This window comes from Sorex araneus, chromosome 10 (assembly GCF_027595985.1).
Source record: "Sorex araneus isolate mSorAra2 chromosome 10, mSorAra2.pri, whole genome shotgun sequence".
Taxonomy (NCBI): domain Eukaryota; kingdom Metazoa; phylum Chordata; class Mammalia; order Eulipotyphla; family Soricidae; genus Sorex; species Sorex araneus.
Window position 1 is genome coordinate 37,303,112 of NC_073311.1, and position 15,796 is coordinate 37,318,907.

At 37.4% G+C, this 15,796-nt stretch overlaps 2 protein-coding genes across 2 annotated transcripts in view; one reads left to right on the plus strand and one right to left on the minus strand.

Moving 5' to 3' along the window:
* The window catches only part of METAP2 (methionyl aminopeptidase 2), a 38,164-nt gene extending 29,465 nt beyond the window's left edge, over positions 1-8,699 (plus strand). The window contains exons 7-11 of the mRNA XM_004602749.2: positions 749-843; positions 1,401-1,497; positions 6,194-6,297; positions 6,784-6,899; positions 8,002-8,699. Of these exons, the coding sequence (XP_004602806.1) occupies positions 749-843; positions 1,401-1,497; positions 6,194-6,297; positions 6,784-6,899; positions 8,002-8,254 (665 nt within the window). The 3' untranslated portion in view covers positions 8,255-8,699. The remainder of the gene's footprint in view (positions 1-748; positions 844-1,400; positions 1,498-6,193; positions 6,298-6,783; positions 6,900-8,001) is intronic.
* Positions 8,304-15,796, minus strand: part of USP44 (ubiquitin specific peptidase 44) — a 29,777-nt gene continuing 22,284 nt past the window's right edge. The window contains exons 5-7 of the mRNA XM_055118265.1: positions 15,166-15,274; positions 13,026-13,231; positions 8,304-12,255 (exon numbers count right to left, since the gene is read on the minus strand). Of these exons, the coding sequence (XP_054974240.1) occupies positions 12,056-12,255; positions 13,026-13,231; positions 15,166-15,274 (515 nt within the window). The 3' untranslated portion in view covers positions 8,304-12,055. The remainder of the gene's footprint in view (positions 12,256-13,025; positions 13,232-15,165; positions 15,275-15,796) is intronic.

A 15,796-nucleotide genomic window follows, 5' to 3' on the forward strand; every position in this document is an offset into this window, starting at 1 on the left:
ACAATTCTCATCCACCCTCCAGATTCTAGTCATATCTATTAGATGAAGCTATAAATAGTGAACTCCCAAATTTTATTGATGCCTCATCTTTCAGTAGAGCTGTGTTGAGGCAGATGTTGAGATTAGTTTAGCCTTATATAGAAGACAACGCTAACCACTGGGTACAATTGAAGATTATTACCTTTTATATGAAGGCATAAAAAATATATCTCTTTAGATCATTCATTTTGACAGTTTATCAAATTATGATCTTCATATTTTTAGATTTTTATACACACACACACACACATATATATTTGGTAGATTTCCTAAAATCTCCCCAAAATCTTGTTAGGTAAGTATATTGCTCTCTTGTAAGTATGCTTAAATATGAGAAAGCAAAACTTAAAACCTGTAAAACTAAATTGGAGAAGCTGGGACTGATGTCTAGTAGCATGTTAAATCTTGCAAATTTTCTTTACCCTCTACTGCTACTGCGTAGTTGCTGAAACTTTTCTCACTTTTATCTTTTTTTTTATATTTTGTCTAACTGCCTGAATGAGTACTGTTCAAAAGCAAGATATATGTGTGTGTATAATATATATATATTCATTTTAGAATTGATCTTTCATTCCAAAATATTTATGTAACTTTTTTGAGTCAGTATTTTACTTCTGTTAACTAGCAAGTTTACAGAATGTTACAGAAGGTTACAGAATGTTAAAAATGCTAAAAAGTAAATGACTTAAAAGAGAATTTTCTCTTTCAGGTAGGATTATTGACTGTGCTTTTACTGTCACTTTTAATCCCAAATATGATACATTATTAAAGGCTGTAAAAGATGCCACTAACACTGGAATAAAGGTATGTGCATTCTAAATACCATTCGTTGGATACTTCATAGTCTGATTATGGCCTTTGGGTTATAGAAGACATGTACTAAGCTTGAGTCTTGGTAGTAGAATACTAGAGTTAAAATGTATCACGCAGTTTTTCTAATTTTTATTGTGTGAGAGAAAGGGGCTGGTTTGGGCACATTCTGAACTCTGTTCGGCGACCATTTGCCATGCTGGGGATCCAACAAGGGACAGAGGCTATGCTGAGGACAAGAATCTTACCCCTATGCTGTCTTTCTGGCCCTTGATTATTTTTAAATGTTAAGAAATTAACATCTGGTAAGCTACCCGTGGCATATTCAAACAGTAACGATAGGTCTCATTCCCCTGACCCTGAAAAGAGCCTCCAGTCATTGGGAAAGACAAGTAAGGAGAGGCTGCTAAAATCTCAGAACTGAGTGTGATAGAGACGTTATCGGTGCCCACTCAAGTAAATCGACGAACAATAGGATGACAATTAGGAAAACTAAGTTGTTATAAAATTCTGCGGTTTAAATAGCAAAATATACCTGTTTCTGTTTTTAGTGTGCTGGAATTGATGTTCGTCTGTGTGATGTTGGTGAGGCTATCCAGGAAGTAATGGAATCATATGAAGTTGAGATTGATGGGAAGACCTATCAAGGTATATACTTTAAAAATGTATCTAGGGGCAGAGATGTGACTTTGTGATTTAAAAGTGCATTCTTTGCATTTCCGAATCCCTTGATTTGAACCCATCATCAAAAAAGAAGAGAAAGTAGTTTTAATTTGTATGTGTGTGACCTGCAGAATTTATTTTATAGAATAATGTGCTTGCTCTAGGTTAACACCTCATCTTTATTTCTTGAGGGTTATAGAGGAGGAAAGGAAGGAAATTACCTGCTCATAGTAGGAATTCTTTGGGCACTACCTGGGAACTCCTGCCAGGCTACCCTGGTTGCTGATGTAAATATACCTTGCCTGGGAATGTATTTCTTGGTGTCCAAAGTGTGACTAGGGGTTTTTGTTTTTTCACTATCAGAAAGAAGCTCAGAGAGAAATTAGAGATCCTTTCCATTGATGAGCCTTTAATTTTATTTGGTTTTAGATACCAGGTAATTCCTGTGTTTCCCTTCTTTCATCTTTGTTTCCTTTGCATTCTGGTTTTTCCTTGACACTGCCTTCAGTGCACAGTCCTAGAGTCACCTGTAGTTCATGGCACTCTCCCCCACTATGGCCATCCTCCAACTCCCGTGTCTGTCTGATCACCCAGCAACATCTCCTTCCTCCTCTTACTGTTTCCTGTAGTACCTGCTCAAGTAACTTTCTTTATGAGATATCCTGTATTTCTTTTAACTGATTCTTCTCTCCTTATGGTTCTTTGAGTTTACACTGAATTTTTTTTTTTTGCCCCTTTAGTGAATTCTTATCATTCAGCGTTGATTACAGTCCCCCGTGACACATACAGACTATGGTGTTTCTACTGAGTGCAGAAGTAATTCTTTCTCCAAGACCTGACAGAAAGGAATGCTATGAACATCTATAGAAAAATAAAAATAAACCTTGCACTTATATAGAAGGTCTATACCCTTTCTGTTTAAACTATATAAATGAAGATAACTTGTATCAGGCACATCTAATTGTGAACTTAACTCTTGTTACCTTTAAGAACTAGCATTTCTTGAGGCTGGAGCGATAGCACAGCGTGTAGGGTTTGCATGCAGCTGACCTGGGTTCGATTCCCAGCATCCCATATGGTCTCCTGAGCACTGCCAGGAGTGATTCCTGACTGCAGAGCCATGAGTAACCCCTGTGCATCGCCGGGTGTGACCCAAATAGAAAAAAAAATGAACTAGCATTTCTCTGTTGGTGAGATCAGTGATTTTTCCTTTATTCTTTTTTTTTTTTTTGGCTTTTTGGGTCACACCCAGTGATGCTCGAGTTATTCCTGTCTCTGTACTCAGGAATTATTCCTGGCAGTGCTCAGGGGACCATATGGGATGCCTGGGTTGGCCATGTGCAAGGCAAGCGCCTTACCCACTGTACTATCACTGACCCCTAGTGGGTTGTATTTTGTTGTTTTGTAAGAAATGTAAAGGTTTGATGCCATAAGAAATACTGATTGTCAAATTACCTTTCATTTCTATTTTTTCCTAATTCTGTAAATTTGATTGACGTGTTGTCTTTAGAGATATATTAGGTGACCGTTTGACAGAATGTGTTGTTCCTCATAATCATTCCAACTTGTAATATTGAAATCCTTAATATCCCTGCCTTCCTACCTTGTGCAGTAAGTCAGTGCAACATTTTAGGTTTTACTCTTTTTGCATTCCTTTTTTTTTTTTTTTGCCTGGGGGCTGCTGCCAGCAGTGCTTAGAGATCACACATGGTGGTTGGTGCTCCTTGGATCATACGTAGTGCTGGGATTTGAACCAGTGTCATGGCCCAGCTGCATGTTAGGCAATTGCCTTAACATTTGTACAATCTCTCTGGTTTTCCTTTACACACACACACCCTTTTTTAAAATGTTTTATTTTTTGTATTAAATCACCTGGAGATACATAGTTAGAGTTGCTGATGATTGTGTTTTCATCAAATAATGTTCCAACACCCTTCCCTTCACTTCCCCCATCCCTCTTTATAGGCACTGTAGTTTGCAGTAGTTAACAAAAGGTTATCATGTATATCACTTCACTTTCTTTCAGCACCCCTTCCTCACCCCCCACTTGTGGCAAGCTTCCTACCATGAACAAGTCCTAATCCTTGTTTCTGTTGTCGTTAGGTGTTATCCTCATATTGTTTAATATTCTATGAATGAGTGCAATCACTCTTGACCATCTCCCTCTGACTCATTTCACTCAGCATGATACTCTCCATGTCCATCCATAATTAAGCAAATTTCATGACTTCACTTTTCCTAATAGCTGAGTAGTATTCCATTGTGTAAATGTATCATAGTTTCTTTATCCAGTTATCTGTTCTTGCATTCTTGAGTTGTTTTCTAGATTCTGGTAGTTGTGAATAATGTTGCAATGAACATACGATTTAGACCCCTAGGGTACATTCCCAGGAATGGTATTGCTGGGTCCTATGGAAGCTCAATTTTTAGTTTTTTGAGGAATGTCCGTATTGTTTTACAAAAAGGCTGGATCAGTAGACAATCCCCACCAAAAATGAGAGTCCCTTTCTTCCCACATCAGCACTGGTTGTTCTTGGTCTTTTTGATATGTGCCAGCCAGTCTCTGGTGTGAGATATCTTGTTTGATTTGCATCTCCCTGATGATTGATTAGTCAATTTTTGATGTCATTTATTAATCAAGGTTTTCGATAGATTAGTTTTTACTAGTTTAAACAGAAAGGGTATAGATCAGCTATAGAAATAGCTTCCCCAAACTATTTCATGTCCCTTCCCCACCCACTCCACCTTTCTAGACTAGAACCCCAGGCCTCTGCATGCAAAGGAAATGCTTTACCACACAGCTCTATCCCCGGCCTCTCAAGGGAGTGGTTTTGATGTTCTTTCATCAGTTAACTCAATTAGCCGACCACTGTTAGGATAAAAATACAAAAAATACTCTATGCTCTGTCTTTAACTTGGTTATGTTAGGTTGGTGAAGGGAGCAACTCTTTCATTTGATGTTTGTTGTTGCTGTTAATGGTTAGGGATCTTATACACTTAATTGTGGTGTGAGCAGTATCAAATGGCAGTGCCATAGGGTGGGGAGGTATGAGGGATAGATCTCATGGCCTCTTGCCTCAAAGGCAGTGTTCTAAGCTGTTTTTGGACCAGCCCCACCAGGTCTCCTAATGTCTTTGATTGTCCTGTGGGGTCAGCTTATCATTTCTCTAAGAAATAGAGTAATGCTTACATTTTAATGTAAATTTAGATTACATAAAACTTTTTGTAAGACTTATGGGTTTTTTTTGGGGGGGGGCTGGAGTGATAGCACAGCGGGTAGGGCGTTTGCCTTGCACTTGGCCGACCAGGGTTCGATTCCCAGCATCCCATATGGTCCCCTGAGCACCGCCAGGGGTGATTCCTGAGTGCAGAGCCAGGAGTAACCCCTGAGCATCGCCGGGTGTGACCCGAAAAGCAAAAAAAAAAAAGACTTATGGTTTTTTTTTTTCTGTATCACTCCCTAAGTTTATATCATATTTTCATTCTTAGAATTTTTTTAAAAAATTGTCCTCAGAGAAAAGGAACAAATTCATTCATACCCTAGTGGCCCAGACTCATTCATTGACTATTTAAGTAGTGAAACTGTTTACTTTGACTTTTTTGTTGTTGTTGTTGTTGTTGTTGTTTCAGGGCCACACTCAGCAGTGCTCAGGGCTTACTCCTGTCAGTGCTCAGGAATTAATGTGTGGTGTCAGGTAGTCAAATCCTGTAGCCATGTGCAAGGCAGCCTTTCTGTTCACTTGTATTCTCTGTCTGGCCCTAATCTTTCCTTTTTTTTTGATACCAGCAGTGATCAGGACTTATTCCTCAGAGGCTTAATCTGTGCTCAGAGATCGTTTCTGGCAGGCTGAAACCCAGGGTAGCCGCCCTGTGCAAGGCAGGTGTGCTGCCTGCTGTGCCATTGCTCTGCCAACCCTAATCTTTTTAGGTTGTGAAATAAACACTGAAAATTCACACAGAAATCTATTTCCAAGGCCGAATTGTAAAATCAGAGATAATACAGGAAGCAAGGCACTGACTTTGTACGTGGCTGACCTGGTTTGATGCCCAGCACTACATATGTCACCCTCTGAGCACTGCCAGGAGTCACCCGAGTGCAGAACCTGGAGTAAGCCCTGGACACCGCCAGGCATGCTAAAACCCACATGACAATTACAACCCCAAATAAAAGCTCTGAGACTTCATCCCCCAGAAGTAGAAGTAGAATATTGCTTGCATTCCAAAAGCGCTTCAGTTCTAATATTCCTCCTTAACCCAGCAGCTTTCTCTACTACACCATTGTCTTGGCTATAAAGTATTTGCTTTTGCTTTTTTGTGTTTATCAAATTATGCTTAATTTTGAAATATATACATGGAATTGTAGGGGATTTTTACAGATGTTAAAGTCATACCTATATGTTTTGATTGTTGATTCTCCAACGTATAAATTATGATTATACCAATCTATGACTATAACAATTTGTTACTGATGTCAAGGCCTGGGGTTTTTAATTTTTCTTTAATGTTTGAATGGGTATCATTACTGTTTGGTAATCCTTTCAACATAGATTCTTGTTTTACATTACCTTTAGTTCGTCACCATACAGATAATTATTTCAGAATGCTTGAATTCTGAACTGAAATGCCAAGAGATATTTGTGTTTCTAGATATATTTTCCCCCTCTTTTTTATTATGTGCTAGTGAAACCAATTCGTAATCTAAATGGACATTCAATTGGGCCATATAGAATTCATGCTGGGAAAACAGTACCCATTGTGAAAGGAGGAGAGGCAACAAGGATGGAGGTATGTATATTATTAACTTTGTTTTTTTGTGAAAAACAGGTTCTCCCCCACCCCCCCCATAAGATTAGTGATAATTTATAGGTAAGGTATGTTGAACAGAATTAACTTGCCATACACACTCACCGCAACAGGAATGGACTGTGTGGGTGTGCAGATTCTGTTAGTTAAATCAGGGCTCCACCAGCTAGTGCAAGTGGATATGTCACAGAATTGTTGAACACAGTGAATATTTATTGATCTTCTAGTTTCCAGCATCAGTTGGCAATGAAGATGTAGTAGTGAACAAAATTCTCTGTCCATGTTAAAGCTACATTCTAATTGGATGCAGAAGGATCAGAAAGTGCTAAGGAGAGGAAGCAGAGGAAGGTGAATGAAGCCTCCAAAGATGATTTTGTTGTTTCGTAAAGGAATTGGGGGGATGTTTCAGCCTGCAGTTGAGTTATTTTTGTTTAGTTTTGAATTTCCCTTCTCTCCCTTATACTTTAGGAAGGAGAAGTATATGCTATTGAAACTTTCGGTAGCACAGGAAAAGGTGTTGTTCATGATGATATGGAATGTTCACATTACATGAAAAATTTTGATGTTGGACATGTGCCAATAAGGTGAGAGACTTAATTTTATATGACTAAGCAGATTCTCATCTTGGTTAATAGCATTTAAAAATATGACAAGCCTCTATAGTAGTACATTCATGAATGTTCTATAGTCTAACAATAAGTTCTGTGATTTCTAGAATACTGAAGAAATTGCCTGGGTAAAGAATTTTAACAGATGAGGGGCTGGAGTGATAGCACAGCGGGTGAGGTTTTTGCCTTGCACGCTGCTGACCCGGGTTCGATTCCCAGCATCCCATGTGGTCCCCTGAGCACCGCCAGGGGTGATTCCTGAGTGCAGAGCCAGGAATAACCCCTGTGCATCATCGGATGTGACCCAAAAAGCAAAAAAAAAAAAAAAAAAAAGAATTTTAACAGATGAAAATACTGTAGGCAAATATTTTCTTCAGATCCAGTTTCCAACAATTACAATAATTTCAGATAATACTATTCTGGTATTTTTAGGATTTTTTTCTATACTCCCAATGTTAAACTCTTTTGGAAAAAAATGTTAAAGGCTGGATTTACGATGCACACGTGGATATTAATATGTTCAGGCGGTGGGCCGGAGCAATAGTACAGTGGGTAGAGAGTGTTTGCATTGCACGTGGTCAACGCAGGTTCAATCCCTGGCACCCATATGGTCCCCTGAGCACTGTCAGGTGTTCAGGCAGCTCACACTTGAGAAATTTCCATATATACTGTTGACAAGTCTATACTGGAACTTTCAGCCATATACACTGGTTTCTAAACATAAGATAGCCTTTAGCTAACCAGCTGTTACGTGCAAGTAGGAATGGGTTGTTATAGATTATGGTTTTTGGAAAAAGATTTTGTATTTCATTTTTTGGGGAAGGAAGGTTTGGGGAACACCAAAATGTAGTGCTGGGATCAAACCAGGCTAAGCTACACAGAAGGCCTTAACCGTGCTACTATCTCTCTGGCACCAAGAGGGATGTTATTTTTATATTTATATATTTTGATTTCATACTACCAATTATCAAACTGATTGCTTGAAGTCATACATGTAAGTGGTTTTATTTTTTAATTAGTGGGGAAAATGAGTTGGTAACCAGTAGGCCTGCTGATTAATTTTGGATTTTTCTCCTAGGCTTCCAAGAACAAAACACTTATTAAATGTCATCAATGAAAACTTTGGAACCCTTGCCTTCTGCCGCAGATGGCTGGATCGCTTGGGAGAAAGTAAATACTTGATGGCTCTGAAGAATCTGTGTGACTTGGGCATAGTAGATCCTTATCCACCGTTATGTGACATTAAAGGATCGTATACAGCGCAGTTTGAACATACCATACTCTTACGTCCAACATGTAAAGAAGTTGTCAGCAGAGGAGATGACTATTAAAACTTAGTCCAAAGCCACCAAAACATCTTTTATTTTCTAAGCTTTGTTGGGATTATACCAGAATTAATTTGCAACATGTTGTCTGTTAACAGTGGATATAATACTTTTATCCATGTTTAAAAAGGAAGGAATTTGATCAAAGGCAAACCATCTAATGTAATTAACCAAGGAAAAAGCTTTCAGGACTTTGAAATTTAACTGTTCATCTTCCCCTCTCCCCACTCCTAGGAAATGCTATTAAGCTCAAATTAGTTAGGAATGACTGACACATTTTGTTTTGAACACCTAAGAGATGCTTTTCAGTTATTTATATTGCCATATTCTTAATTGAATGCTTCAAATGACTACATCCGATTCTGCACCTATACCCTCTGGTATTGCTTTTTAAACCTTCCTGGAATTCATTTTCTAAAAAATAAAGACATTTTCAGATCTGAGAGCTACATTTCAATGTCTGTGGTTATAATTCTGCACAGAAAAATATTGGGAAGTGCTTTATTTGGATTGTAGAATTCTAAAGTTGAAACTTACAAGTGGCTAAAACAAGATCTATACATGCATAAAGTTGGAGGAGAAGAGGAGAATTAATTTTATTGCTTTGGGGACTATTTTGTTTTTTCTTATTAGAAACTTAATAGTCCTTGTCTTCCATATTTTTCCCTGGCATTGATATTGTAAACCAAAACATGAGAGAATTGTATGAACTTGGAATCTTTTACTAAACCTTAGTCAAATTTTAACATCAGATCCTTTATCCAGCAGTATTATTTATAGGAAAATTTATTCAGCTGATTCAGTAATCCAAAAGGACATTTAAAATCACAAAAAAAAAAAGAAGAAAAAATTCCACAAGAAAAACAGGAAAAACTACCATGTTTGGATCTTGTTCTAGTTAGCAAAGTTAAGTGGAATTTTTGGTTTGTTTGATAGTTGAGTCAAATCCTCTAATACTCCATCTCTCCCCTTGTGTAAATTCATTATATATGGGAGCTATTTTCACGAAGTGAAATTACATAACACCATTATGGTAGCTAAGTACTTAAAGTTAAATGTAAAATTCTTATTTACTTCTCTGAACCCCACTACCAATTATTGAACCAATTGCTTGAAGTCATACATGTAAAATGATTTGTTGGTAATATACCAGCAAGTTGAAAATTGTTATGTACCCAGGTATACCAAGCCTTAATTTGTATATGATATGCTTTAGCACAATAAGACTTACTGCCTCTAGGCTATTTAGGTTGTATTTTGTTAAATGTTTCCTCTTAGGAAGAAAAACCTATGATTTCTATATTTAGATCATTTATTATAAATTAAAAAGCTGCTCTTTAAACATTAGAGCTATAAATGAATGTCATCTTGTGGGATAGACAATCTAGTTTTTAGCTATATGAGCCATGTTATTATGGTGCTAATGTTCACTAGCTACCTTTGAATAATTTCTCCATTTTCTGTGATGATATGCTAGTGGCAGAACTCACCTATTCACGCCTGCTACTGGGCTTGGGCCTCCAGCCTGATCTTCTGGGTTTTGAATCCAAACCTTTTTGATGTGCTTTTGTGGACGGTAAAAAATAAGGATCTTGATTTCGAGAATTGATCCTGTGAGTGAAGAATCTTGGAGCTTTGTAAAGACCTCTTCAGCAGTAGTGATCTCAAACCTATTCTGAGCTTCAAGCTCCCTTACCCAGGTAACTTGGAAACAATGGTACATTGTATGCCCCTGGAATGGCCTGAAGGAACATGATCTTGTAAATAGGAAAGCTGTCACTTAAGGGAAAAAAATTGTATTGTTTACCTGTTAGCCATGTATCTTTTGAAATCATTTTGTCATGTTTACAATGATGTACCTTATTGGTAACAAATTCTTAGTTTGATGTTTAACAATAGTGCCTTTAGTAAATTATTTTATAACTAAAACATGTTGTTTTTTGTAAGATCCAACATAGCAGAATGTAGAAAAGATGTCCAGTAAGTTTTTCTATTCATTTTTAGTTTTAGGTTCACGGCAACAGAACCGAAAGTCCCTATAACCCCATCTCCACCCACACCGCCTCCCCTCACGGGTTTTAGTTTCAAAGAATAAAAATGCCAAGGGCTAAGTCACTTTATTTCTTTCTCATATATTTTTACATTGAAACAAAAATAAGTACTGAAACAAGCAATTTTATCATTACAAACAATAGAAGCTTCCAGAACTACTTTTAAAATTTTTTGACTAAAATGAGGTTAACTGCTTATATAAATTTTAGCACCTCAGAAAAATGTCCTTGAAATTAAAAAAGGCCAGACTTCAGTGTCTTGACCATTTAAATCTTTAATGAGGTATAATTGTGTAACAGTTTGAGGTAACAACTTGCATAGGTATATTTAATAAATGATATTAAGCCATAGCTACTTAATACTCAAGCTGTATTTTTGGCATTAATGGTATTTCTGGTCAGTAATAAATTCTCATTGCACTTCATGATTAGCTGCCCCAGGTGACTTGTTCTGAAGTTTAAGAAAAATCTGCTAAAAGAGGTCCCTTTCAAGATTACTTTTAAAGATCATTATTTGAGAACAGTCCATAAAGTTACTATTTTTCGTTAAAATTTCAAAATGCAAGTAACTCCACTTAAAAGGGATTGATGTTCTTACAGTAGTTAAAACACTACACTAAGTTAGTGGTTTCTCCCCTTGAGTAAGATTAAATTAGCAGCAGTAAAATTTTAAAGAGTATAAAAGTTAAGATTATTTGAGATTAAGATTAAGGAATAACAAAGTATTTTATATATCTTTTTAATATAATTCATTTAGATAATTTTTAATTTAGATGCCAGGGCCCAGAGCTTGAAGAGGTACCTAGTATTCACATAATCCAAGCAAGAGTTAAAAATTCAGGCTTCGGTTATTAGAAAAATAAAATGCTGAATATATTGCCTGGCTGCTAATTTTAAACAGTTATTTCTGGCCTATGCAATTCTCTTGAAAGACTTTATATTTCTTTAAAAAGCTTTATAAGAGCTAGTGTTAGATTTGTATGTAAGTTAAACTTTTTATAGCCTGAGAATAGAACTTGCTATATTAAAATTCGTGATATCACTGCTTTATCTGGACCAAACCAGTTTGCTGCCAAAAAATTTTTATGTCCACAGTACTGGTTATTTAAATATAAAGCTGCTATATTTATTTGTATAGCAAGATTACATTAAATACAGACTTTAAAAATTTCATTAGCCAAAGCAATGTCACTTCTGGGCCCTGTATAACAAAAAATTAAGTGTCTCCACAAATGAGTGTGGAGTATGGAGGTGACAGAACTTAATATTTCAGTTTGAATGTAGTAATTTATCTATCTGATGTCCTGGGGGGGGAGTAAGCCTTTTTTTTTTTTTTGGTAAGACTATTTATGGGGACAGTCTAATTTTCCATAAGTGAGAATTTATATAGAAAATAGCTACAAAAGATAAATGTATAAAATGAAGCCAAGTACTTCAGTAGAAGATTGCACAAACTCATGATCCAAGCCAATTATGACATCAAAATATAAAAGAGGTAAAACAGTCTGAGGTAAAGGCTAAAACTGTAAAACTCCAAAGTATTTGAAAAAAGTTTAGTTGACCTGTTGTTGATAATACATGAATTTATGCTAGCTTAGGCTATTAAAAGAATTTTCTTGTGGTTAGATACAAAATAGATAAACATAGTGTGCACTGATTCAGAAGTTACAAAACAAAACAATGCAGCTCAAAATTTTAAGTCAGCCATTTTAAAACGTATATATACAAATCACAAGAAAGCCCCACTGTCTTTGGATCAGCTAAGGATTTCATTAGAAGAGGTATCAGCTTCTTCAATGGAAGGTTGGCTACCAGCCAGCAGTTCTGGAGGCAAGAGTTTAGAATATCCATTCTCGGTAACTCGCTGTGTATAAAATAAGATATAAGCTTGGGCCTTGCATACTTCGTCCATAGTGCACATGCTTAGCTTGGAATCATTGCAGTGTACCCAGAATCCTAAGAGTGAAAACACAGAATATACCTTTAATTTAAACATTTCTACTGTACATTAAAAATATGTATGTTAGTTTCACTGAGCCAATTTTTTTGTTTTGTTTTGGAGGGCACAACTGAGCACTGCTGGGGGCTGTTCAGTGGACCTTGTGCCTGAAATTATACCTTGGCTTTTTGTATACAAAGCATGTGCTCAGCCTGCAGTGTCATTCCTCCAGCCGCAGGTGTATTTTTCTGTAGGGAAAGTATTTGTCTAACTCATTTCCTTCCAGTAAGAGATACAGCTTGTACAGTATGTTACTCTGAGATAACATACTATTGGGAAGGTTCATTTATTCTGTAGAATGTCAAATCAGAAACAGGTGACACCTAAATCCAGTCATTTCTGCTATGTACGGTCCATGGAAGCAGTAATGAAAGCTTTGGATATTAAAGTTTTCATTTAATATCTGTGACTTTCCCGCTCATTAGATATCATTTCTCTAATAGCAAACCAGCAAAACAGGATCTACTCTTGAAATGTGACTGTGAGAACACTGACTTTAACCATACAGTCCTTTAGGAGCCAAAGCTTTGCAACCCCATAGAAAGCATTTCTCATTTTTTGCACAAACGTTTTCTATGCATAATACTCCGGCTTCTTTTGAAAGTTAAGAGGTCAGATGGCTTGGCCTAAAATTAAAATGATTCTATGGCCAATTGAAAAATCAGGCTAAATCCATTCTGAGCCTTAGCTTCCAAGTTTAACCCAACAGGAACTTCCCCATCTGTACCTCCTTCAGAATTATAGCAGTAGGCAGTGTAGTGTCCCGAGCCAAATCCTTTCCCATGGTGCATAACTACAGCAGACAAGTCATAGATAAAGCACTCTGGTCTGAGGGATTTCAGTGATTCCCTACAGCAGTAGGGCTCCATATTTAAGATTTCTTCAAAGCCAACATGAACACCAATCTTCTCTCGGTTATTTCGTCCTGACCACCTGTGGAAATTAACAAAAATGAAAGGAAATTAAAGTTGTACTAGGTTCAGTATTAACAGAAGACCTCAATAAAGAATACAAAGTATCAAGTAGAGCTGGGCTATTTAAGCTTTTTCCACTCATGATCCTTTGCTCATAGATAGATAGATATATCCTGGCTATACAGAGATATAAAACATAAACATCAAACACATAAATCAAATTTATTTTACAAGGTTTTTTTTTTTGTGTGTGTGTATGTGTGTGTGTGTGGCCTCCCCATTCTGCTATGTAACCTCATGGAACTATGACCCATAGTTTAAGAAGCTAGAAAAAGAAAATACGTAAATATAAAATTTTCAGAGCTGAAGCTGGCTATAAATGGGAGGAATTTAGGTTTATTAAGTAGGTCCTTCCCCATTTGGATTTTAAAGTAAGCATTTGCCTTCTGTTAGATAAATTAAGATGAAATCAACGTCCAGAAAAGTAGAGCCCTATGTATGGCATTTTCCCCTTTCTAAATTCAAGGCAACAAATGTTTTTTCTAAATTTCTTTGTTGCCCTGCAGCAGTATGAAGAATAGGTCAGAATCTGTTTTTCTTTCTGTTTGTATTTTGGGCCACAACCAGCAGTACTCAGGCCATACTCCTGGCTCTGTGTTCAGGGATCACGCCTGGTGGGGCATGGGTGACGTGGTGTCAGGGATCCTACTTGAGTTGGCCACGTGTGCAAGAAAAGTGCTGTACTGATTCTAGCCCTTAGAATTTGCTCTTTGAGAGACATAATCTGGACCTTTTATGGCAAGGTATAGAGAAAAACTAGAACAGTGAGGCAAGGGTCATATAGCTGTTATATGTTAAACATTTAAAGTACTGACAATTAAAAATTTTAAAAACCTTGAAAATTTGGGGGCCAAAGCAATAGTTCAACAGATTGAGCATATGCTTTTGAGGCCAAGATCTGATCCCTGGCACCAAACACCCCTCAACCCTCACTAAGCAAGGAGAGAACCCCTGAGCACTACCAGGAATGACCCCCCCCCGCCAAAAGCAAAAACAACCCCCTGAAAAACTAAATAGGGCACCTCTTACTCCAGAATAATTCACAATTCAGGGCCTGAGAGAACAGAAGTTATGGCACTTGTCCTTGTGTGCAGCCAGCTACTGTTTCATCCCTAGCACTATATATGGTCCCTGAGGAGTGATCCCTGAGCACAGAACCAGGAATAGCCCCTATGTACTGCTGGGTGTGGCCCCTGTCTTCCCCCCACCAAAACCAAAAATTTAAGAATGCTGTGATTTTTCACTGCTCAACCACCTTGGTTAAAACTGCTGGTCCATGGACTGGGCTTGCAGTACCTGTGGTGGTGAGCTCAGCTACTGGGCAAAATACTCTAAGCCAGTTTCCCAGAGTGGGTAATACAACCCTGCTCCAACCACTGGTGCTGGAACTATTGGGGCTGAACATGGGGGTTGTAGTAGTTTTCAGGTATGATTGATAGCATTTTCTGTTCCCTTAAGGCAGGTGGATTTCTAGGGGTGAGGTTGTGGAGGCTAGGAGTCTTTTATTTTCCCCTGAAAAGGGAGTTTTAAGCCAAATAGATTTTGAGGATCTATGCTCTAAGATTTAATTAAGATTTTAAAAATTAGACTTATAATACACTTTGATTAAAAACTTGAACTAAAAACTATATGCAGAATTAAACTCTCAAAACTACTTAACAGACCAAAAGCTGTTGATCAGCAAAGCACTCTACAGGAAAGCTCATCCGATTTGTTTGCTTAATATGGTATTTGTTGGTCAAGGTTTGAGACAGTAACAGTAGTGAATGTAAGTCATTTGCCAGCCAACTATACCACATTAAAATTTAACTAATCATGGGCTGGTTTTGAAGCACGGGTAATGATCAAGTTAGATGTTTAGTTTGTAGGCAATTGTAAGGTTCCACTACTAACCTGAACCGTTTGAGATGTAGTCTGAGAACCTGAGGTAGGTGGCATATCATAAGCTGTTTTTGTGCTTCTGTGAGTACAACTGGTTTTGAAGAAAACCTTCTACGTTTTGCTGTGATAAAGACAAAATAGGAATGAAATTTAAGGATCCAATTAAGTCTGAGTAAACTTGACTAATTCAGACATGTATTATCAATTATCTGTTGTGTTATAGGCACTATATTAAGGTGATGAAAATGTGTGGCCTTGCCCTCAAGAAACTTGTAATCACACAACTACAAAACACACCCAACTTTTGAGGTGATAATACTAGGCAAACGTATCAGGCTAGACTCACCCGACTCAGGTTCAATCCCCAACACCCTATATATGGTCCTTCACATCTCCAGGGGTGATACCTGAGCAAAGAGCCAGGAGTAACCTGGAGTAACCTGAGCATTGCTGGGTGTGACCCAAAAATAAAAAAGTTAATCCTAGAGGGCCTGAATTCTTACTGGCCACAACACCCCTCTCTGGGTCCTGGAGATCCACTTCAGCAAATATACACATAATGGATTTATTTTTGATTCATTCATATCTTTTTACCCTCAGGATAAAAAAGCATCTAGGATCACTGTTACATCCAAGAAAAAAA